The sequence below is a fragment of the Hippopotamus amphibius genome, chromosome 9 (assembly GCF_030028045.1).
Source record: "Hippopotamus amphibius kiboko isolate mHipAmp2 chromosome 9, mHipAmp2.hap2, whole genome shotgun sequence".
In the NCBI taxonomy this organism is placed as follows: Eukaryota; Metazoa; Chordata; class Mammalia; order Artiodactyla; family Hippopotamidae; genus Hippopotamus; species Hippopotamus amphibius.
Window position 1 is genome coordinate 89,572,329 of NC_080194.1, and position 25,135 is coordinate 89,597,463.

Genomic DNA, 25,135 nt, shown 5'->3' on the forward strand with positions numbered 1-25,135 from the left:
CCAGCGGGTCCTGAGCTTCCGTCCGACAGACTCCCCAGCTCTGCGAGGAACTCTGGAGTGTCTGGAGAAGCCTCGGGGCTGTGCTGGAAAGAATCTGGTGGTGGAATCCTACCTGCCGCCGGCTTACCGGCTGTGTGGCATGAGACAAGGCTCATCACCTCCCTGAACTCAGCATACTCATCCGTAAAACGGGGCAGGTGCTAATCTTAACCGGCATCTATCTATATGAAGTTAGCAGTTGGCCAAACTCACCTAGGCCCCGTGCATCCTCTCCACATCCTGGATCTAGATGGGCCCCAGCTAATTATCACATCTTCTGAGTGAAGATACTGTCTCTTGTCTGCCCTACCAGGTCCCAGGTTGCTGTGAAGCTCTATGAGAGGATGATGTGAAAGTTATTTACCAGTGTCAGGGATTTGGGAACAGCCACCTCCACATCTACAGAGCTGGTAAGTGACTTGTCCAAAGGCACACAATTCCCTAGTGATGGAAGGAGCCTGGCTGGGATCAGGTCTCTGGACTCCTTCTCCAGGGCTCTCTGCAGCACCCATCACAGACTCCCTCCACACTTCTCCACTCCTCAGGTCCCAGTAAGAGGTGCCAAGGCCAAGAGACCACCTGCCTATGAGCCTAGAAAGCCATGTGCCCACAGCAAGGGCAGACCTTGCCTTTCTTTCCAGACAGGTATCTCTATCAACTTGCTTACAGAACAAGCCCTGGGCTTTTCTGCCTCTATGCCTTGTTTGCAGTGTTCTTTCCAGTTCATGTGTCCACCCACCATCCACCCCAATAATCCCCGTTATAATATCCAGCATTTATTGAGCTTTCCATGTGTGTCAGGCACTGTGCTAACCAACACTTTAAAGTCGCCTGATCTTGTTTAGTCCTCATAACAACTCGTAAATTGGACTGTTATTATTTCCATTTTACAGATGGGGAAAATGAGGCTTAGAGAGTTTAACGTGCCCAAAGTTACCTTTCCAGTAAGTATCAGGGCTCCTGTTCTAAAGCTCTGCACTCTACTCCCTTCATGCACAATTCAAATGCCACCCTCCTTTCTGAAGTTGGAAGTGATCTGATCTGTTATTAAATTACCATTTCAGGGTTCTTAATAGCCCTGTGGCTGGTTCTGCGGGACTTTGCTTATCCCACCTCCTGGTTGTTAACTGATTGGCTGCCCCCACAGCACCAAACACAGTGCAGGGTACACAACAGATGTCAGAAAGGGCCCAGGGGGTGCCGCAGTGTCCCTGGAGGGATAGAAAGTGTTTAGTAAGTGCTTCTTTGGGTCCATACAAACCACTCTGCCTAATTCGCACCATCATTTCTTCCCCCCACTCTTGGCAAGAAGGGAGAAGACTTTCTTTCTGTTTCTTCTGGCTGAGGAAAGAGATCAGTAGCTTTTGGAGGCCTAGCAAACCCACACCCCTGCTCCCCCAGCCTTGGGACACTGCCAGCTTCTCCCTTCCTTCCCTCCCCTTTCCTCTCCTCTCCCTCCCCTTCTCCACTTCAGGTTTGGCCCCAAACCTTGAGGCCATTTCTTATCTACAGCTGCACTTCACCTACCATCATCCTAGAAAAATGCCTGCACATAGTTTATATACCCCTGTGTGCTTGTGATTTCCATATCTCTATTTGCATAGCATTTGCATAGCCATGTTCATCAAGGGTCTGATTCTCTGACCACCATTATCTGGAATGGAACCTGTTTCTCTTTTCCATGTGCAAAGTTACATTTCTTTTCTGGGCTTTAGTTTTCCAGAAGCCAGAGGAGCATGTACCTAATGATTTCTAAGAGTCTTCCAGCTCTAGCAGCCTAGGATTCTGGGGTGCTGGGGGTGGGGGTGGAACTCTTGGGGAGGGGGCCCATTGGGGAAGCGATGGAACCTTATACGTTCATAGTTGGAAGGACAGCCTTGGTTCCAGACCAGGGGAGGGGGTGATTGGGGGGAGGTGGGGAGGGTAAGAGGGGTGAGGGAGAGGTGGCAGACAGGACCTCACCTTCATTCATTTGCTCATTCACTCAATAAATATTGACCGAATGCTTCCTGTATGCCAAGAAAATGCTACATGCTGGGCATGTACCTTCTTATTTAGTCAGCACCTTTAAGAGGAACATACAATTTTTAGGTTCCTTTTATAGATGAGGAAACTGAGGTTCGGGGAGGTTCATGCAGCTAGTAGATAGCAGAGTTGAAATTCAGACCAGGTCTGCATGACTCTAAAGCTGGTATATTTAATCCTGCCCTCCAGTATCTGAGGCTGTCTCCCCTTCTCTTCTCTCCCCTTCCCTTCTGTGAGCGTATAACTCAAGGTGGAAGAAACCTCGAGTTATACGCTCATAGAAGGGAATCATATGAGGGACCAGAGGTCCACAGGGGGTGAGACCCTCTATTCTCTCCAATCCTCCTCCATATGCTCTTCCTGGGCCTTCGAAGCCTGGTTGGGCAAGGGGCAGAGTTGGACAATTTTTATTCCTTCCTTCTCTGACTTACTTCATGACCATTTCAACTAGATGAGCTGGAGCAGGAGTGCAAAAGACCCCTTTGTCCTTCCCTCCTCCTGTGGAACACTTCTAGCCGCCATGAAACCAGCTCTTTGAGTTCTGGGCAGATGGGAGGTGGTGAGGAAGGTGCCAACCCTCCGGGCCTAATACTCCATTTCTCTGTTTAACCAGGAAGAGAAAAAGCTGTTGGGAAGAGGAGAGAGATAGGGAGTTGCCTGGAGGTTAGAAACGAATGGAAGAAAGAAAGGGGGAAAGGTGCAAAGACAGGAAATTTCAGTGCCTTTGGACATCAAAAGAGCCGTATGCAAATGACATGCAAATGATCACTCCCTTCCTCCTTTACCCCCACCCTCTCAAGAGCTGGAGGGCTTTTTCAAGAGAGTAGCCAAAGCCTAACTCCAGGATCCTGTTGTCCCAAACCTGAGATCAACTTAGATCCCTCCCGGGGTCCTTCTGGTCCTCCTGGGGTGATGTCTGATCCCTTTGGCTGCACCTCTAGGAAGTCACTAGCCCCCAGGCCCCATTTCTACTTGAGCACGCAGTCAACTTCTTTTGCTTCAAGGATGGAGGATCTAGAAGTTCAGCCTCCCCATCCAGACACATAGCTGGAAACAGGCTTTACGCCTGGAGGAGGTGCTCTGGGACGGAGGGGGGCCCGCAGCCCTGTTCCCCACCTCAGCAAAGAAAAGTGGACTCACTGGCCACAGGCCCTTCTGCTCACTCTCCTTTCCTGTCATGTCAGCTGGATTGAGTTGTCAGAACTGGGAGAGGGGTGGAGAGCCAGGCGTTCTGGAAGGCCACCAAGTAACAAGTCCTTTCTAGCTCTTTCTGTCTGCCAGATGGGCTGTGGGGCCCAGAGTGTGTGGGTATGGGGTGGGGGTCAGCTCCCTGCCTTGGGGTGACCACAGGGAACGGATCCAAGCTCAGGCCTCCCAAAAGAGCAGATGGAAGGAAGATAGAGGCCTGGGGGGAACTTCCACACCTCTTTTAAAATCGCACCTCAGACTCAATCTGATGGCACCATTGCCAGGAGGAGTATCGCAGAATGGGGGCGCAGGGGGCGCGCATCTGGGTGACAGAGTGAGAGGTGCTCTGGGAACCAGAAGAAAGCAACTGTTCCTGGGAAGTGGATGGGAGAGGACGCGGGCATCAGGATACAGCTGTCCCCTGCCCCCGATACCCCTAATGCTGACCCCCAACCATAGACACCCCACCCCACCCATCTCCGGGGAGTACACACAAACTCATTGCCCATTTCACTCTTCAAGGTTTTGAATAACAGATACTAATGCAGTATGTAATTTAAAAACAGCATAGCAACTCTCTTGTACAATGAACTCTTTTGACCTTGGGGCCAGCATTGGGCTGGGGTCCAGCAACTCTAATCACATCTTTGGCAGAGTCCTGCCTCAGTGAGCCCTTTCGAGGTTCTCCCCTCCTACCTCAGATCAGGTAATCCTCCTGGACCCCTGCGTGCTCAGGGCACGTCTAAGCCCAGGGTGCCCTCTTGTGGTGATCAGAGTGTATGATCCTGACTTGCGCTCCCCTCACAGCAACCCTCCCAAGATTCTGGAGAGGTTTCATCCCTGTCTCCTGCGATGAGTGCCCGTCCGTGTCTGGGGCAACCACAGGCAAGGGCCCCAGTTCCAGGCCAGGTGGAGATACTGAGTGTTAGTTTCAGGCTGTTGTTAAGTCTCCTAGTCCATACTCCCCATCAAAGGCCAGACTTTACCATGGAAGCCCAGTTGGAGTCACTCAGTCACTGCCTTGTTGGGCTGTCTGTCCTGTTGCTGGACAACTCTGCTGGTTAAGGTGTCTGACCTCCCACACTGCCCTCTGGAGCTTCTGAGCTCCATGTTGATCCTGCACCCACACGCATAGGAGGTCAGCGCCATTTGTCCATCCATCCATTTGGAGCTGGGAATTGAGCACCCGCTGGAGCTATGCATTGGGCTAGGGGCTGGGAATGGAACAGAGACCAGGCAGTGTCCTTGCCCTCAGGAAGCACACGGTCTGGTGATGCTTGCGGACCAGTGAACAGTAAGTCCCTCATCCTGGGGCCTGTGCTCTACCAGGGAAATAGAGGGGACTATAGGGGCCCACGGTAGGGCACATCTTACCTGAATCTGTGGGTGGGCATCAGGAAAAGCTTCTTAGAGGCAGGGGCATCTGAGCAGAAATCCCCAGCAAAGAGGAAGGAGAAGGAAGCGAGCATGACCGGCACAAGCTAAGGGAACGGCATATGAGACAAGGACACATGGCACCCTAGGGGAGCCCACACAGTACAAGGTGGCCAGATCACAGAGTACAAGAGGTGGAAAGCCACAAGTAAGTGAAGGTGATGATATTTGCACAGGGAGGACCTCGAATTGGGCCTAAATGAGGTGGAAATAATTCACCAGTTTCAGGAACAGGTGACTTTTACTGATTGCAACACAGCATAGGCTTAAGTGCCACGGCACGGGGTGGGGGAGGAGGAGGAGGAGTCTGGCAAGAAGTTTGACTGTGAGGACACGAGGAGAAATAGGGCAGAGGTGGAGCGGGACTTGGGTTTGAGGTGTTTTTATTTCGTTTTTTAAATTGGAATGATTTAAACACTCTCAGGGCAGATGGGCAGGAGGCAGGAAAGAGGGAGATGCAAGGGGAAGAGAGAGGATGACTTCTCCAGAGAGGAAGGGGGAGGGCTGGGATTCAAATCCCTGGAGTCAGGGAGAAGGGACACTTTCCCACCATCAGGACAGGCGGGAATCCTGAAAGGCAGGTGTGGATGCAGGAGGTAGTGAGCTTTCTGCTCCTGGGGTGCAGGAGAGGAGGGGGCTGTGAGTGCAGTGTCCCTTCATCCCGCTCCCCACGCCCCTAGGAGTCGGGACATTCTCACAGCAGGAGACACACAGTGGGAGGCAGGACTCAGGCGGTGAGACCGCCACCTCCGGAGATGCAGACGCTGCCCCCGAAAGTATCCACAGGCCTGAGTCCTGAGGTAGCGTGTAACCCGCCTTGTCTTCCTTGCTTGCCTGGAAGCCCCCTGAGGTCTGGGCCTTCTCCCAGGCAGAAGGGACACAGAGCCCCTGCACGTGGGCCTGTGCCGTCCATCTCACTTTAGCCCTCTTCCTGGCCACTGGCCATTCTTCTGGGTCCCCACCTGGGATGGCTGTTGTCAGCATCTCTGCAGGAAAACAATAGGCTTGACTCCTTTGATGAAGGATCGCTCATTTACAGAGGTGCCAGCAGCGTTAAGGGACACTGAGAAGCTAGGGCTGAAGAGGCAAGAGGAGAAATAGTGGTTCAGGAGCCCAAGGAGGTCTGGATTCTCAGAGGAAGGAAGCCAGGGCCAGCGCTGTGGTACTGAGGAAGCAAGGGGCAGGGAATCCAAGCCCCAAGTCTCTCTCGTCCTGCCTTCTGACCTCTGGTGCCTCTCCCAGCTGAGCCAGAGGTGAGGGAGCCCAGGTGAGACTGAGCTAGAGGTCGGCATCCTGGCGCACAGACAGGGCGGAGGGAGGTGGAGAATACAGGAGGGGAGGGGCAAATGGGGAGCCAGCACGGCCAGTTATCTCTCTACAGTCACTTGTTCATATTGGAGGATAAACCCTGGAGTGCTTTGATGACTCTCACAGTCAAAACGGCCAACACTTGGTGATAATATAAAGTGATGGCAGGTGTGGTGGTTAATTTTCTGTGTCAGCTTGGCTAGGCTATGATGCTAGTCGCTTGGTCTAATACTAGACTAGGTGTGGCTGTGAAGGCATTTTGTAGAAATGATTAAACATCTACGATCAGTTGCCTTTAAGTAAAGGAGATGACCCTTGATAACGTGGGTAGGCCTCATCCAATCAGTGGAAGGCCTTAAGAGCAAAAACCAGAAGAAGGAATTCTGCATCAAGACTTAACATAGAAATCGAGCCTGAGTTCCCAGCTGCTGACCTGCCCTAAAGATTTCAGACTCAAGGCTGCCACATCACCTTTTGCCTAACCTGGCAGCTGCCAGGCCTTGACTGTCCAGATCCCCAATCTCATGAGCTAAAGTCAATGTGTGTGTGTGTGTGTGTGTGTGTGTGTGTGTGTGTGTGTGGTTGACCCTTGAATAACATGGGTTTGAACTGCCTGGGTTCACTTATCTGGGGATTGTTTTCGATAGTAAATACTATAGTTCCATGTGATCAACTCCAGTTGAATCTGCAGAACCATGGATACTAAGGAACCATGGATATAGAGGACCAACTATAAATCATACTCAGATTGTTGGTTTTGTGGAGGGTCGCTCCCCTAACCCTTGCCCTGTTCAAGGGTCAACTGTATATATATGTATATAGTTGTGTATATATATATATGTGTGTGTGTGTGTATATACGTTTGTATATTCTGTTTCTCTGGAGAACCCTGACTGATACAGCAGGCATGTGGGGAAAGAGGACCTTTCACACACTGCTAGTGAGAGTGTAAATTGGGACAGTGCCATTTGGAGGCAGTTTGACAGTATCTAGCAAATACTGGCCGTAGGAGCCAGTCAGTTGCCCATCAGTAGCCAAGTAGCTAATAATCTGCAGTGGGGCTTCCCTGGTGGCACAGTGGTTAAGAATCTGCCTGCCAATGCAGGGGACACGGGTTCCATCCCTGGTTGGGAAAGATCCCACATGCCGCAGAGCAACTAAGCCCGTGCACCACAACTACTGAGCCTGCGCTCTAGAACCTTTGAGTTGCAACTATTGAACCCCCATGCCACAACTACTGAAGCCTGTGCACCTAGAGCCTGTGCTCCACAACAAGAGAAGCCACGGCACTGAGAAGCCCGCGCACTGCTATGAAGGGTAGCCCCTGCTTGCCACAACTAGAGAAAAGCCCGCGCGCAGCAATGAAGACCGAATGCAGCCAGTAAGTAAATAAATAAATTTATTTAAAAAAAAAATCCGCAGTAGGATGCCAGGCAGTAATCACACAGTGAATGCCAGTGTTGAGGAAGATGGGCTAGAGAGGCCCTCTCTTTTAGTAGATGATGGAACTGGGGGCTTGGAAGTGAGGTGACCCACTCAAGGTCGCCCAGGGATGGAACTGGGCCAGTGCCCACATTCCTCGCATGCATTGTTAGCTTTGCTTCTGGGCAGCAGTCCCTGCCCCACTTTTTGCAAGACTCTTCCACATACGCTATCCAGGTCCCATGAAGACCCTGGGCAGAGGTGCCCCAACTTGTAGGGCCCCATAGTTTCCCCACCTACGATGTCCTTTGGTTAACAAGACTGCAGGGAAAGGAGCCTGAAGAAAACCTACAGAAAGTACAGGCGCGGCCATGGTCGGGTGACCCTGCCAGGGAGGCCTAGCACCACTTTTATCTCCTCTGGCTTGAAGAGGCACCGGTGAGGCCTGGGCTCCTGGGCTCCCACCCAAGGGCCTTGCTTACCTTGGCAAAGGGGGCCAATCAGGAGCCTGTTCCTGCCAACATCAGTCCCAGGGGAGTTTTGGGACCTCCCCCCCACCCACCCAAGTACTCAGTGATTGCTACTGCAGGGCTGGCCCTGCTTGCCCTCCCACTGGTAAGCTGTGCTGAGGTTCCAACGGGCTCATCTGATAAACCCATTTGGGCTGTAGGTGTGCACGGAGTAAGAAGACTGGGGTTGGATCCCAGCTCTTCTCTCATGGTCTGACCTTGGGCAAGTCACATCATTTCCGATGGTAAGCAGCATTTGTAACATGTCACAGAATCACGGAAAGAAGCCAGTGAGCTTATTTATATGAAGGTGATTTGTAAAGCCTGAAGAAATGAATACTATTGTAGGTATATTACCTCTTCCAGGTGTTTTCACACATCCACAAAGGCCTCTGGAGGAAAGTAAAGCCTTATCTCTCAAGTGGCTAACCCTACATCTATTTAACAAGCTCTGTGTGAGTCTGAGGCACACAAGTTTGAGACTCCCAGTTGGAAGTACTGTGGCAGAGCCAGAGCTTGGCTGGGAAGGCTGGGAGGGTTGTTTGGAATGATGAGAGGCGTGGACTTCGTCCAAGTGTATGGTCAGGCCAAAGTCTCAGGGACTCTTAATTCTCATCTCCATGCCCTGAGACAGAGAAGGGGCCCCACGCAGGGTGGTCTGTAGTGACAGTGTCCAGAAGCCCCCTCCCTGCAGGAGACAGGCAGGCTTGGAGGTGCTAGTCCCTCCCTCCCCAGGGAAGATCAGAAAAACACTCCAAGTCTTGAAAACATTACTTTTAAAAAAGCATTATTCTTGGCTGTTCGGAAGTGGGTAGGGAAGCTCTATGGTTTGGGGACCACCACCCCTAGCAATAAAGACACACCCACAGAGTTAAGAGGGGTGGGAGATGCCTCCTCCAAGTAATCCCTTCCCTCACCAGGACCAGGGGTTGGACAGGAGGTGAAGGAGGAAAAGGCTTGGGAAGGGAGGCCTCCCCAACTTGCCCCCTAGCACGGCTGAAGCTGGTCCTTGTAAACCAGTTCAGAAAGAGGCACACCCACTTGAAAAGGATGTCTCCACTCCCACCTCCAACCCCTAACTTGACCATGGCCAAGTAAGCCTGGCTCCTACCACAACCCTCTGGCCAGCATAGTTTAAGGGGCAGCAGCCTGTTCTAGGGGTGCCGGGGAGCAGAGTAAGGGGGACAGCCCTGCAAGCCCCTTTCCTTCTCCAATGCCTGTGAGGAAGGCTCTGACTCCCAGCCTCCTCCCCGCTAAGGGGTGAGGACCCCTGGGACTTGCTCAACCCCCGAAACATTCCAGTCTCTGCCCTGTACTCACACAGTCCCGTCCACCTTGCCAAATCCCTACCAGCCTGCAACCTCAACCCATGTCCCATCTTGTCCAGGAAACCTTCCCCAATCAACATCCCTCCTCCTTGAAGTCCCCAGTGCCCGGCTCAGCACTTCATATTACAGCCTCTTTATACTAGAAGATACTCTTGAGATGAAGAGGCCTTTGAGATGTCTGGCTTAGTTTTCTTGGGTTTATAAATGAGGAAAGGTCTGCTCTTTTCAGTAATGGTAACAATATTAATAGAAGCTAACACAGTGAGCGCTCACTATATGCTGGGCACTTGACATGTATGAATTCACTTCAGTCTCACAATTAAGCCCATTTTATAGCTAAGAGCGCTGAGGCACAGAGAGGTAAAGTAACTTGACTCAAGATTGCACAGCAAATAAGAATCATGGGCCAGCAATAGGCCCATGAAAAGATGCTTAATCTCAACAATTACTAGAGAAATGCACATCAAAACCTACAATGAGGTACCACCTCACAATGGTCAGAATGGTCATTATTAAAGTCTACAAATAACAAATGCTGGAGAGGGTGTGGGGAAAAGGGAACTCTCCTACACTGTTGGTGGGAATGCACATTGGTGCAGCCACTATGGAAAACAGTATGGAGGTTCCTCAAAAAAACTAAAAATAGAATTGCCATAGGATCCAGTAATCCCACTCTTGGTTATGTATCTGGACAGAACTCTAATTCGAAAAGATACATGCACCCCTATGTTCATAGCAGCACTATATACAATAGCCAAGACACTGAAACAACCTAAATGTCCACTGACAGGTGAATGGATAAAAAAGATGTGGTACATATATACAATGGAATACTACTCAGCCATAAAAAACCCAAAACAATGCCATTTGCAGCGACATGGATGGACCTAGAGATTATCATACTAAGTGAAGTCAGAAAGAGAAAGACAAATACCATACAATATCACTTATATGTGGAATCTAAAATATGGCACAAATGAACTTATCTACCAAACAGAAACAGACTCACAGACATAGAGAACAGACTTGTGGTTGCCATGGAGGAAGGGGAGCGGGGGAAGGATGGATTGGAAGTTTGGGATTAGCAAATGCAAACTATTATATATATGTATAATTGAATCACTTTGCTGTACACCAAACACACACACAGCACCGTACATCAACTACACTTCAATAAAATAAATTCAAAAAGTCATGCCCAGGATGTGACCCTGAAGTCTGGTTCCAGAGTTTTCACCTTCTCTCTTGTCTCAGTCTCTCTCACGCTGTCTTTTACTGCCTGGCTTGCCATCTATGTATGTTTCATCTTCTTTATTCTTTATTTATTTATTTATTTCAGCAAAGGGGCTGATGCTCTTTCTCTCTTTCTGTCACATTATTTATTTTTTATTTTTTGGTTGTGCTGCACGGTATGTGGGATCCCAGTTCCCCGACCAGGGACTGAACCCGTGCCCCCTGCATTTGAAATGTGGAGTCTTAACTACTGGACTGCCAGGGAAGTCTCTGTATGTCTCATCTTCTTACGCAGCACATTTTTTTTCCTTTTTTTTTTTGGCACATGGGCTTAGTTGCTCCGCGGCATGTGGGATCTTCCTGGAGCTGGGATCGAACCCGTGACCTCTGCATTGGCAGGCAGATTCTTAACCACTGTGCCACCTAGGAAGCCCCTGTCTCATCTTCTAAGTGCAGAAGTTTTGTTGTATCTTTTCCTAGTAATACCCGCCCCCATCTACAACCTCTCCCCACCACACAATGGCTGAGCACACAGTAGGTGCTTTAGGAGTTGTGCCAAGATTGGTCACCAAGAGTACAGGGACACTTCTCCTGACACCAGGTGGCAGCATTGGCCAAAAGTTCTCTCCGAACTCTGAGTCTAGAGCTGTCAGTCAAGTAAAAATTTAAACTTTTATTTCTGGTACAAATGATAAATACTTTGCATTAAAAATCTGGAATTCAAGTTTTCCTCATACTTCACGCTCCCTCCCTGCCCCAGAATTACAAAAATATTTCTGTTTAGAGGGGGCAAGCCAGTGCCTGCCTCCTCGGCAAAGTCCAGGTCTTGCGGAAAGGCACACGTGGTCTGTCTCAGGGTGGGGGGCCTCGGAGGCCAGTAGTGAGAGGAACGCGTTGAGATCCACTGTAGGGCTGCCCCCTCTCTGGGGCAATGATCCCCTCCTTGCTGGGCAGTGGGAAGGTGCAGAGGGGCCACCTCCTTCCAGAGGGTGGGGCGGTGGTCGTGTCGGGGGGGTGAGGGCAGCAGGCATAGACACCTTTCAGGGTCTCAGCCTTCAGAGTTAAACAGGAGTCACAGACCGTCACATTTTGGTTGCTCTAAAGTGAACACTTCAGGGGAGATGAAGGAGGGGAGGAGCGCGCTTGGAGAGCCCCCTTCTCCTCTGTCTCCAGGCAAGGCGCTGGGCAGGGCCAGAGTGGGGGCTGCCTTCATGAGTTAACCCTTTTCACAGTCACGAGTCAGGGGGCCAGAGGCTCCGGGATTAGGAGGAGGGGAGGAAGAGAGATAAGGCCTCATTTGGGGGTGGCCACCCCCTCTGGCGGCTGGGGGAGGAGCGGCGGGCCCCGAGCAGCTGCCTCAGGGACCACCCCTCACCCCAGCCCGGCTAGGGGTCCTCATCCCAGAGGCACAGCTGCCTCTGCGGCACGTAGAAGTCGAAGCTGTAGCTCTTCTGGCAGCTGCGGATGCCGCACTTGTAGGGCGTCGGGCGGTCACGGCCGTGGCAGTACTTGAGCATGCAGGGGTACCAGGCCAGGCTCAGGCCGTAGCGGCAGACACAGGGCTTCCCGCGGTCCCCCACCTGCCCGCAGCGAGGCAGCAACACCTGCTCCGAGGCCTTGGGCAGGGCCTCGAACACGGAGCTGTCCACACCTGGGGGAGAAGGTGGAGGTCAGGGGCAGGGAGAGGAGGAGACCTCCTGGCATGGCCCCTGCAGGTATCCCGGCACCCCCATGAGCTAAGTGTTATCATCCTTGTTTTACAGATGAGAAAACCGGCCCAGAGAGGTTTAACGGTCTGGCTGAGGTCACACAGTAAGCAGGGGAGTCAGGATCAAATCCCAGGTCTGTCTGCCTTAAGGCCTCCTCTTGCCCTGCTGCCACCCTGTGCTTAAAAACATCACTATGCTGGAAGGTGATGGCATAGAGGCGTGGGAAGAATGAGCAGGAAATCAAGGGAAGCTTCTAAAGGAGTGGTATCTGTGGAGGGCCAGGTAGGTAAGGGCCAGCACATACGTGCTGGGGAAGTCAGGATGGCCAGGGCACAGGGTGTACATGTGAGGGGTGCTGGAAGGACACGGCAGTGACCTGGACCCAGGCTTGGCTCAGTGGTCACGGGAGGGACCAGCTGCTGGGGGACAGTATCCAGCTTGCAACTCAGTGTTGGGTGCTGCGTACTAGAGAAGGGCATGTGTGCGGAGGGCATGACTGCAGCCCTATCGGGCATTTCTCAATCCAGCACTGCCCTGCGCGGGGCAGGCATCTCTCCTGTGCTCAGCCAGCTGTGCAGAAGGACCAAAGGCCTGGAGTCGAAATGGTGACATCTCCCTGTCCTCTCTACAGAGAGGACCTCAGAACAGTCCTGGAAAAGGTGACCTGGAGATGGGCCAGCAGTGAGGTCACATAGACCGAGAAGGCAGGGACCAAGCCAAGATGGGAGGCGTTCTCAAGGATCCTGGGGGAGAGACGCTGGTTCAGGGAAGGTGTGAAGGGCAGGAGAGGAGCTGATCTCTGAGAGGTGGCAGCAGAGGTAGCAGGTGGGAACGGGTGTCTTTGGGCCCCATCCAGATCCTGGTTCCTGTGCCCTTGTCTCACGACAGAAGGTTTCATCTGTGTTCTCACTAAGGACAGAGGTGAGGGGGGTGCTGCCTGGGAATTCCCTCCCCAGGGTCTAGCAGAGTCACAGTTCTATGTGTCCCTACCTGGAATTGGTCCCTTTCCTCTGGCTGACTCCTCTCCATAAAGAGCCACACAGGCGTCACTTCCTCCAGAAAGCCTTCCTTGACCAGTCCCCGCTGGGTGTAGAACCCCCTATCTCATCATTGCTCCCCATCATATCTGAGATGATACAGCAGCAGGCAGCGCCCAGCTGACCTTGCTCCAGCCAGAAACGGACATCCTCCTGGCGGGTGTAGATGGCATCCGCGGCCTCGGCACACACGTTGCGGAGATGGGGGCTCAGCAGGCCCCCCTGGCTGAAGTTGACCGCGATGTCCACGTGCATTTGCTCCAGGCCCCGCACCTCCTCGGCCTGCCTCACTGCCCGTGGATTTTTCTGTGTGGAGGAGAAGAGCCTGTTCCCACCCAGCTTCAGAAGGCCCCCTGCCCACTCTCTGTCTGGTCGCTGAGAGTCAGACAAGCCCAGGCTGGCTGTCTTCAGATCCTTGGGGCAGTCCGCAGGGTGCAGTCAAGGGGCACGCAGCCCCCCTCCAACTGATGGAGAAACTAATACCCAGGCAGTCAAGCCTTTGCAGTCAGCGGCCGGGCTGACCTCTGGGGCCTGAGGGAGGATTCTGACATGTTGCTGGGGGGTGGTGGTGGAGGTGGGCAGGCCAGGCAAGCTGCCCCAGGGTCAGTGACCTCTGGGGTCCCGTACTTTCCAACATCCAGGCAACTGCAACTGAGTCTCTCTGGGAAAGGCAGGTAAAAGGGAGGGGCCTAGGACAGGTCCTGCTGGATAGTTTAGGGAACTTAGATGATGCTGGGGAGAGGCTCGGGGTCCAGAAAGGGACTGGGAGCAGGGCAACAGGCTGAGGGTTTCGAAGGCTGCACTGAATACTGCATGCACCATCCCACTTAATTCTCACTGTAACCCATTTCTCAGTAAGAAAATAGGGGCTTTGAAGGTGAGGTGCCTTGGCCAGCGTCACCCGGATGATGAGTGGTGCCGCTGGGGCTGCAGATCCGACCTGCCTCCATCATAAATGCGGAGGAGCTGAGATTAGGGGACTGGAAGAATCTGGGAGACGGGGGTTCAGTGCGGATTAGGGATCTGGGGCTCTGCGGTCGGGTGTGGCCTGGGGCATACGCAGGGGGTTCAGGACTAGAGGGTAAGAGTGGGGTCCCAAGACTAAAGTGGATCCGGGGCTGGGTGGGAGACTGAGGCTGGGGCGGGGTCCAGGCCAGGGGTCAGGCTGGCTGCAGGGGTCTCCGGGGCAGGCCTGCGGTGGGCACTCACCTGTCGGAGCTTGGCCATGGCCTCGCTGGGAATGATCTCATTGTGGTGCAGCCGGGTGACGAAGCAGAGGGCCTGGAACTGACTCTGTCCCTTCTCCAGCTCCCCCAGGATCAGGGCCCGGAAGATCTTCACATCCTGACGGGGAAGGGCAGAAGGATGGGGACCAGCCGGAGTGGGGCGGGGGCTCCTCGCCAGCCCACCCAGTGCTGAGCTCAGACCCTGCAGAGCACACAGGCCTGGGTACTGCCCTGCAACAGACGCCTCCCTCCTGCTGGCCTGGGCATTTTTCTCTTTCCCATTTAAACCCGTGACTTAAAAGAAAGAACACACCCCAGATGTTCCAAAGCCTCCTGGAAAATTCAGAGTGAACCGGCTAGAAAGATTTCCAAAACAAAACTGTTTTGGAACTGGTGCAGAAGTTCACCTTAAAGGAAACAGCACCCCTTTTGGCACCTGGTTCATTCACAGCTGATGCCTGCCCTTGGTGGCAGCTCCGTGTCCCCGTGATCAGGGCGAGTCAGGGTCCCTACAACCACCTGACTACGCCATCACGGGGGAGGGTCTGCATTTTTACAAGTACAGATTCCAGAATTTCTCTCTCTTGGACTTTCTCACTCAGTAGATTTGGGGAGAATGGCCCTGGTGCCCCTGGTCTGCCAGGCTCCTAGCCACCTGCATCTCAGATGGAGGTAGTAGGGTCAGGGAGGGTTAAGGACAGACACAGCAGCAGCTGTTGCCGCCGTCTGGCCAGAGCGAGCGGGGATGGCTCACCTCTCCCCTTCCCTCTCCACTTCCCCTTTCCCCATGGGGTTACTAACGGCATTACCGGCAGGCCAAGGGCTCCTTCCTGTTACTGACTCACTGCATGAATCAGGGAGGCTGGGGTGGGGGTGGGGGGCAGAGGGAGAAGGGAGAGGGGTGGTGGGATGGGGTCCCCTTCCCAATTTGGCTGCTGGAACCCTGGGCACCCGAGGTGTCCCTTGCTCTCACCCATCTCTGTGCCTTAGCTAACAGCTCCTGGTGAGAAGTCAGTAGGTCCCAATCAGAAGTGGTCTAAATCTATCAAGAGTACCCCCTGCACGGGAGGGACCCTGGCCACAATGATGGTTCTCCTTCAGGAAACCCAGTGGCTCTGCACCAGCAAGGAGGGCAGAGAGCCTGTGTAGCTATGCATCCTTCAACGTCCATGCCCTGGCCTCGCCCACTAAGAGTGCCGTGGTTCACTGTCCAGGTGCTAGAGTGAAATGCTCAGAGAACAGGGTCTGAGGGTCTCCCTTGGATTCCGGTACAGCCAGTGTTCCTCCAAGTCTGCACTGTATTAGCCGGCATCCAGGCGTATCTCCCAGCTTCTCTAAGCCTCGTTTGTAAAATGGAGATGATGCCACTTTTACCTGGACGGCTGTGGTGAAGACTAAAAGGGCTAGTGTGGAGGGAAAACACAGCAGAATGCCCGCCCGGAGGACATGCTTAGCGGGGCTAGTCGGGGCCACTGTCATCACTGCAGGTGACCAGCAAATGTCCCAAGTGATCTGAAACTAGTGAGTGCTGTCATCCCACAAATCCCCATGCCCTTTGGAAGTCTTCTGACTCTACAAGGATGCTTCCCTACTTCCTTTCACGGTAAATGATCTCTGGAACAATGAGGGATGGGAGTGTACAGGGAGATTTTCTACTAAGATTGAAGGGAAACTTAGGCCCAGCTGGTGAGAAAGGTTCCATAAGGTTCCTCATGGTCCCAGACTTGCCGGGAAGGTGAATCAGAGCTCGGGGTAACCTCAGCTTCCTCTCAACAGGAAATCTGCTCTTGGGCCATGAGGCTGGAATCTGCTTGCCCTGCCAGCCTGGGCCATCCCATTTCCAGTCCCTTGGGTCAGCTGAGGGGCGACTGGAGGCTGGTCCACTTGTGCATCTTCCGCTCCGGGCTCAATTCCTGCCAGGTGAGACTTGATACCAGACTTCCCCTCCCAGGGCTGAGTCAGGCTGTTGTCTCTGGCAGGACCCCTGGGCAGGATCCAAAATCCACCTCCTGGGTATTTTCAGCAATGACCCTGTAAAAGAACCCATCTGGAATATTCACAGCATCTTCTCCAATACCACAGGCACATGCCATAGCCTGTGGTCTGAGGGCTGCCCCAGCGGCCTCATTGCCTGGACACCACCCGTCTACCATCAGCAGGAGAAAGTATTTGAACTTTTAGACCAAACCCGGGGGCTAAACGACATCTGTTGGAGTATTTTCCCTGCTTCTATATTAAATGACAACAACAAGATGCTACCAAAGTGGGAATTTGACTGGGTGTGAAGTGAGGGGATGGGAATTTTTTGTTGAGATAGATTTCCTCTATATCTCCTATTTATTTGTGCAGGACAAAGATTTATCGACTCGTAACTGGAAGGGACAAGTCATTGTTACCATAAGTCAAAAAGGACATATAGTCCTGTTCAAAATCTTTACAACAACAGGAGGTCGGAACTATGATTATTACCGAGTTTGGAAGGGATAACTTGCTCAGGGTCATGGGACCAAGAGGAAATCTAGCCAGAAATTTAACCCGGGCAGTCTGGCTCCAAAATCTGAGCGCTTGCAACCACAATGCACAAATGCCTCCTAGATCAACTAGTCCGATGTCTTTGATGCCCAGTTAAAGAAACTAAAGCTCAGGCCCAGAGAGAGAGTACAGCCTGGCCTATGCCACACAGCTGGCGAGAGGCAGAGCCAGGGTGAGAAGGCAGCACCCTCTTCCAGCAGTGCCCACTGGCCGTGGTCTGTACGTCCTCTGCAGACTTGCCCGGAGAACGTGGCAGCTCCTATTCAAGGTTCTGTGTGACTAACAGACAACAGCATCTGACACAAACATCTGGGTAAGATGACGCAGGATCACCCTTCTAACTCCTCTGCCTGCCCTGCCCAGAGCCTCTTTAAACCCTGAATTCTCCAGCCTTCTTAATCCTACGTCTCCAGGAAACCAGATTCCACGTGCTGAGCCCCGGGAGGGAGACGGCAGCCCAAGCACCTGGATCTCTTTGGCTCCGGCATCATGATTGATGTGCCTCCTACCTTCTACTCCCCACACCTCAGACTCACTACTAAAGTTCCAGGGGCCCCTTTCCCTCCAGCACAGAGGGCAGGGCAGGGGGAAAGGTCCCCCTGCTTCAGGGAACATCTGGCCAGATGCTAAGCCCAGGCCAGATGAAGCCTGGCTCCCAGGTTTCCTCTTTGCCCAAGAGTCCTGTGGGATGATCCACCCAGACATGGCCTAACACCCAAGGCAGACGACACAGCTGGGGGAGAGCCCATGGCAGGCTCCTTAAGTCCAGGACTAGGGCTCCCCACATGCGCAGTTTCTATAAGGCTCCTTCTCCGAAAACTCCCAGGAATCTCTAGCCCACCAAGAGCAGGCCACCAGGAAGCAGTGGAGTGGACAGTACTAGGGCTAAAAACTGGGCCAGGACTTCCCTGGTGGTGCAGTGGTTAAGAATCGTCCTGCCAATGCAGGGGACACGGGTTCGATCCCTGGTCCAGGAAGATCCCATGTGCTGTGGAGCAACTAAGCCTGTGAGCCACAACTATTGAGCCTGTGCTCTAGAGCCCGTGAGCGAGCCACAACTACTGAGCCTATGTGCCACAACTACTGAAGCCCAGGTGCCTAGAGTCTGTGCTCTGCAACAAGAGAAGCCACCGCAATGAGAAGCCTGTGCACAGCAACGAAGAGCAGCCCCTGCTCACCATAGAGAAAGCCCGTGTGCAGCAACGAAGACCCAACGCAGCCAAAAAATAAATAAAATAAATAAATTAAAACAAAAACAAAAACTGGGCCACACAGAGGGTATGGCCACGGAGATAGCATTTGCTGAAGTCCTTTGTGGGTGGTTTTAAGGTTCCCAAAGCACATAGTAGTTAAGAGCAAAGGCTCTGGAGCTAGTGCTGCCCGTGTTCAAATCCTGGCTTTGCTGATACGAGCCGTGTAACCCTGGGGGATTTACTTCACCTCTCTGTATCTTAGTTTCCACAAGTGTAAAAATGATACAACTAAGAATACCTACACCTCAAGGGAGTACTGTGAGGGAAAATGAGCGAAAGGTCTCAGAACAGAGTGGGCCGGACGCCTTAATTTTCTCTGTTATTGTTGCAATCCCTGGCCTTGCTCCAACTGTGATGTCTACTCCAGACCTGCAGAGGCAGGAGAAAAGATTCCTCTCCCAGAGATGCACCTGAGGCCCAGGGAAGTCAGGTGCCTCTGCTGGAGATGGCGGGTAATTGCAGGGAAGTCAGGTGCCTCTGCTGGAGATGGCGGGTAATTGCAGGGAAGTCAGGTGACTCTGCTGGAGATGGCGGGTAATTGCAGGGAAGTCAGGTGCCTCTGCTGGAGATGGCGGGTCATCGGCAAACCAGTGGGAGAGCACTGATTAGCATCACCGGGGGCAGGGCCTTCACAGCCACCAGTGGGGGGCAGGGGAGTGGGCAAGACCAAGGCCAAGGCCCCCGTCTTCAAGGGGCTCACAGGAGAGGCTGACCTGCAGCTGAAGGCAGCGCACGGCGATAAGGTCCCGGGTGAAGCTTGTGCAAAGTGCTATAGGGCAAAGGATGGAGGAGGGAGCCCTTCCGTCCCCTTAGGGATGGGGCTGGGAGGGGTGCGATGGGGGAAGCCTTCCTAGAGCGGAGGACATTGCAGCGGTTCTGGACAGGCAGAGGATGGGTGGCTTTTTAGCAGAGAGAGAGGCATTTACAGAAGATGGGAAGGTAGGAAGGCCTTTTAACGTCCCCCACCCCATCCCTCCCTCCACGCTACTGGTACACGATCTGCCTAATGCCCTTCCAAGGCGCCTTTTGTCCTCACCATAAAGTGTACCCCCCAGAGGCTGGCATCTGGATCTGTGCTGACAGCTCTGAGCATTGAACCAAAGAGATGGCGGTTCCCAGAATGAGCGAGGCCATGTGCCTTTCCACAAGCTGATGCCTTTGCCAGGGATGCCCTGTCCTCTTCTGCCCATCATCCTTCAGGACTCAGTTCAAATGCGTCCATTACCCCTGCTCTTACCAACCCTCCATAGCACGAATCCCACTGTGTCTGCAATCACCTCTTTCCCTGTCTTTCCTTCCAGACTCAACTCCTAGAGGCTGAGTCAGTATTTTATTTGCAGTGCATCCCTGCCCCCTAGATCACAGCAGGTGCTTAATACGTATCTGGAAATGAATAAATGAAGGATTGAGTGAACAAACAAGAGCAGGCCAGGGTCCTGAGGAAAGTGATGGGAGTACCGGGGAGGGGAAGAAAGGAGGGGAAGGCTGAGTGTGGAAGGAAGAGGCTGGCAAGAGGGCAGGGCACAGCGTCTGAGAGCCCAGCCAAGGAGTCTGAGCTTCATCCAGCCGATCCCTGGGTGGGTGTCCTTGCTGGGTTTTGAGCCTGGAGTGGATGGGCACAGATCTCTGGCTTAGAGCTGAATCAGAAACTTGAGCTGTGCTGGGCCAGTGTGCATCTGATCTAAACGCCATGGCAGAGGGCCCTGGTCCTTGTGTAGCATCTTCTGCCCAGGCAACAAGTCCCCCAGGTCCTCCCGGCTCTGTCCTTGACTCAGGACAGGAGCTCCACTTATTTCTGCAATATCTCAAAGTCCGGCACAGAGCTGAGGGAATGGACCAACCCTCTGGGGTCTCCATTGACCCCCTCACCTCTAACAAGAACACGGCTCTTTCTTCTTGGTCTTCCTTATAACTGGGCTTCTGCAGGCTGGTTGTCCTACAGCTGTGATTTTGGCTTCTAGAAGGTTTAGGGGATCATTTAGTTCATGCTCCAGTGAGGTTCCAGCAGGGGACATGACCCTCAAGGTCACACAGCTGCAGAGCCAGGCCCAGGAGCCCACATCTCCTGACTCAATCCCGTGATCTTCCTGCTCTTCCAAGCTGCCCCCGAGCCCTTTCCCAAAGATTCCATTCTTCTCTGCGTCCACTCCCTGCCATGCTGCCTGAGACCCACAGTATCTCACAGAGAAAAGGCTGTTCTGGGAAAAGAAGGAGGCAGCCCTCCGCACTTGCAAGAGCAGACAGCCCATGCCAGGTCCCCGATGCTGCCTTCCTGGGGAGAGGCTCTAGGGGAAGCTCAGTGTTGGGGACAGGAGGCAGCCCTGCAGACAGGGCCCACTGATGACCGTGGTGCTGTCCTATCAGCCTGACTGCCGGCTTCCAGCCTTGGATTAAGACTGAAAGAGGGAAACAAACTTCTCTCTTGCTTCGGCTCCTGTGGGGTTTTATGTTACTTGCAGGCAAGTCGAATCATAACTGTACACACAGACGGACACCTGCTTTCCCCCATTCATGGGCCACATGGCCATCATCTTTCACCCAGACTCACCCAGGCTCAGCTGTGAGGTCCCTTCTCCCTTGCACCATGGCTCCTATGAGCACATTTCCTCCCGCACAGCCTCTCCTGGAAGCTTCCACGTCACCCCCCCCCTTCTCTCGGTCACGCACAGCCTCCTTCACAGAGTCTCACACGCCCATCTTCTCCTGACAGTCTCTCCTACACCTCCCCTCCCTCCCTCCCTCAATTCCCCCAAAGTCTCACACACAGTGTCTCACATCCCATCTTACACACAAGACTCCACACACATGCTGTTACACTCACCTGCCTCCAGGCACTCACACCCTCTCTAGGCAGCCTCTCTCCCGAGGAGCATCCCCCTCTCCTGACAAGCATAGCATCCTCTCCTACATTCACTGCCTCAGCCCCAGCCCCCCGACCTCCCCACCTCCTCTGTCCACCTCCTGCTTTCCCATCACCAGCTCCTAGGTCCCTACCCTCCAAGCGCCCTTCCTCAGCCCCCTTCTCCAGGAAGCCCACCATGGGGAGGGGTGGGGACGCTCTCCTATCTCAGAGCTTGCTGCCAGCCCAGGCTTGCACCACAGGGGACCCAAAAACTAAGAGCTGCCCTTCCCTCAAAGCCCCTCTCCCCCCATCTCTGTACCACGGTGGCTGGTCCCCCCAAAGCACTAACGCCCCTTTCTTCTTGCCCTTGAACGGCTGACACTGTCTCCTGGGAGTTTCCTCTGCCATCCTGGTCTCCTCCCGTCAAGCCGGAACGTGTGACTCTGAGGCCCGGTCTGAGCCAACCCAAATATTTATTGCTCTGCTCCTGGCTGGGGCTGCTTTACAGCTAGAGAAGGGCCAGCTTCACTGGGCTGGGGAGGTGAGGGGTCAGCCTGGAGGGGCAGCCAGGAACCAACGGCCTCCTCACCCCACACTGGCTGCCCCAGGGCAGACACAGGAGCACCTTGGCTGCTCTGCCCAGTCTCCTCCAGCAGGAACAGAGGCGAATGGAGTCAACCCAAAGCCCAGGCCAAGCACATTCCCTGGCTGGTGCCTGGAGACCTAGGCTGCCCCCTTTACAAGATGCCTACAGACCCTCAGGGCGAGGCCCGGACAGAGGCTTCTTGTTAAGGGACACCAGTGCAACCACCAGCTGGGGGCAATGCCGCCTGCCCCCACCCCCAGGGCTCCCGCTGCTCTGTCAGCCAAATCCCAAAGGTCCCCGCTGCCCCGACTGCCCCAGGAACAACGAGTGGCTTTATGTGGATCAACTGTGCCCCAATGTCCCGCTGACTCAGGGCTCCATGCTTCCCTCTCACCCGCATTCCCAGCCCCGGCACCGCCCTCGCCCCCAGCCCTTCACGGGAACCCTGGTGGCAGCCGCTTCCACGTTGCCAACTGAAAGGAGGGAGTCCTCATAATGCTTTGGTCCCCAGAGCAGGAGCAATCTGAGGAAGGAGGGCTGGAGCCCTGGCTGGAACGGCTATTTCTCTTCTCGCGTGCCTTCGCTGGCCTCTGCTCTGCTGAGGCCTCTCACTTCTCACAACACACCTACTGTGTTTGTGTCACGTCTGAGCCTGGGATTCAGAGAGGTTTGGTGACGTATCAAGTCCCACAGCTGGTAAAGGGCAGAAAAATGTACAGTAAGTGCTCAGTAGTATCTGTGAGATGTTTTAAAAATGGTCCCCTCACCCCCACCCCCCATCTCTCCAGAGGCCATGGGGGGAGGGGAAAGGGCAGCGTCTCCGGATAAGCAAAGGGGTCAAAACTCAAAAGTCATCGGAGGGGTGTGGGCGGGCATTGTGAGCTTTGGGGAGGGGCCCAGCCCAGGTCTGTAAACAGGAATGTTTCTCTGTAGTTTTGTTCCTCCGCACCAAGGCTTTTTGCAGTCTCCTTCTTCCCGTTCCCCTCCCCATTTCGGTTTCTTTGGCCTCCTGGAAGAAGCCCATGTATATACCACAGTAGCAATGGCAGTCAAAACACAGTGAAAGAATCCCTGGGTCCCAATCCTGGATCGTTACCTACTGAAGTCATTTCATAGCTCTGAACCTCAGTTTGTACATCTGCAAAATGGAGGCAATACCTGCTGCATGATGTAGTGGTGAGGATCAAAGGGACCAGGTATGTGAAAGCAACTATCAGTGTGTGATCTGAGTGACTACTCAGTGTGTGAGACCCAGACATACGTGATTCTTACCTCAAAGCTGCTCTCTGTCATCCCACCATCACCACCTCTGTGTAGCCTCGTAGGAAGAACCTCACTTCTTCCTCTCCCCATCATCCCAACAGGCCACTCACTTGTCCCAGATGGCAGTCCTCACTGCCCAACCTGAGATCTTTTGCCAGGACTCCACCTGGACGTAGGCATTCAGGGGCTGGGAGATGCTTGCCAGACTCCAGGGGCCAGGCTGAAGCTTGGGGCAGGGCTGTGGGGAGGAATTCCTCAGACAGGGCAGGGGGACTGCTGTTACACCTGAGGGCCTCACGGACTCAAGCCGGATCACTGTTTCTGGTGACTTTCCATGAACTCCCGTGGGGAAATGCCCTGGACGCCAAAAAGCTCTGGGCCTCTCCTGAAAGCGCCTTTACTGCCCTCTGTTCCCAAAAGTCACCCTCTCCATCACATGCCCCTATTACAAATCACTAAACTGTAGGGACCGAACACAGGCAGGGTAGAGGGAGACTGGACTCTAAAAGCTCGCCCTGTCTGACATCCACGTGATGTGATATCCTGCGAGTATAAACAGCCTCAGGCAGCAACGTGCCCATTTGCACATTCCACATCTTTGCTGATGACCTCTCACAGCCTGCAGCTGCTCCCCCCACCAAGACGGGGAGCCCCCAAGGCAGGGAGGCTGGTGCTCTCTGGACTGGTCCTTCCTCTGGCTCCCACTCACCCATCGGTGCCTAGGGCAGGGAGCAAGTTTTCAGTCTCCCTGGGTCCCTCGGAGTGACCTTGAACTCACCCACCCTATTACATGGGTCCCCTTATCTTGGCTCCAGCCCAAGGCTCCTCTTGACCCCCTCCCTCTACACATTTGGAGTCTGTGGCTCCTTCCACCCGCTCCCATTGCAGCCACGAACCGCCCCCCCCCCCCCCCATGCAGCTGCTTATGACTTTTTCTTATCTTTCAGCCCCACCCTCCCCGTCCGGTCAGCACCAAACCAACTGCTTGAACACGACTCATGCCCTCCCTCAGCTTTTGAACACTCAAGACTGGGGGAGACAGGGGAGAGAGATACTTGGAACGGGGACAGCAACCTGGGAGAGGAGGACCAAGAGGGCTGTCAGACCAAAAACCAGGTTAGAGACCAGGGATGGTGACATGCCTGCTATTAGATACGCCCAGTGAGTCTGTACATCCAGGTATAATTATGTACATAGGCTTCATGATTATAAAGAAGAGCATTGGGGACTTCCTAGGTGGCACAGTGGTTAAGAATCCGCCTGCCAATGCAGGGGACGCGGGTTCGATCCCTGCTCCAGGATGATCCCACATGCCACGGAGCAACTAAGCCCGTGCACCACAACTATTGAGCCTGTGTGCCGCAACTACTGAAGCCCATGCGCCTAGAGCCCGTGCTCCGCAACAAGAGAGGCCACTGCAGTGAGAAGCCTGCACACCACAAAGAAGAGTAGCCCCCACTCTCTGCAACTAGAGAAAACCTGTGTGCAGAAATGAAGACCTTACGCAGCCAATAAATAAGTAAATAAATAAATGAGTTTATTAAAAAAAAAAAAAAAAAAAAAGAGCATTGCCTGTTGAGAGTGTATTATGAATTCGAGTTCCTGTGCTGAGGGCACAGGGAGTTAGGCCTCAAGTCTATGTGCTGTTTAAACACATGGGGGGGGGGGGGGCTCCCTAGGTGGCGCAGTGGTTGAGAATCCGCCTGCCAATGCAGGGGACACGGGTTCGATCCCTGCTCCAGGAAGATCCCACATGCCACGGAGCAACTAAGCCCGTGTGCCAAAAAAACAAACAAACAAACAATAAACACATGGGGGTTATTGTGGGTAGAAGGACAGGTTTCAACGAAGTGACTGAGTTTGGGCTCTACCTTCATTTAGTAGTCCAACCCGGTCCATCCTCCAGGTCCCTCCTTCCCTGGGGCAGCTACGCCCGTGCTTCCCAAACTTGGCTGCTGAGTGTAATCACCCGTGGCTCTTTACGAATCCTGCTGCCTGGTTGCCACCCTCAGACATTGGGACTTCACTGGTCTGCAGCGCAGCCTCGGCCTGGGAGTCGGGGTTTTCTAAAGCTCCCCAGGCGATTCAAATGTACAGCAAAGTGTGGGAGCCCCTGAGCCGTGGCACTTCTTTGAGGGCTGTAGCCTGCTCTGCCGGATGGTCGGCAGCCTGTGGGCAGGGCTTCCAGTCACTCACGACGG

General features: G+C 53.7%; 1 protein-coding gene and 1 long non-coding RNA gene across 3 annotated transcripts in view; one reads left to right on the forward strand and one right to left on the reverse strand.

Annotated features, from left to right (window-relative positions):
* On the forward strand, positions 1-24,434 carry LOC130861287 (uncharacterized). 2 transcript variants are annotated; one of them, XR_009055559.1, is made up of 5 exons: positions 1-197; positions 353-449; positions 12,250-12,328; positions 16,235-16,378; positions 23,882-24,434. It is a non-coding gene; the product is annotated as an uncharacterized LOC130861287 (long non-coding RNA). The 2 variants fall into 2 exon arrangements; XR_009055560.1 differs by lacking the exon at positions 23,882-24,434 and adding an exon at positions 16,808-17,610.
* The window catches only part of OAF (out at first homolog), an 18,518-nt gene continuing 4,516 nt past the window's right edge, over positions 11,134-25,135 (reverse strand). The window contains exons 2-4 of the mRNA XM_057750015.1: positions 14,442-14,576; positions 13,358-13,538; positions 11,134-12,137 (exon numbers count right to left, since the gene is read on the reverse strand). Of these exons, the coding sequence (XP_057605998.1) occupies positions 11,872-12,137; positions 13,358-13,538; positions 14,442-14,576 (582 nt within the window). The 3' untranslated portion in view covers positions 11,134-11,871. The remainder of the gene's footprint in view (positions 12,138-13,357; positions 13,539-14,441; positions 14,577-25,135) is intronic.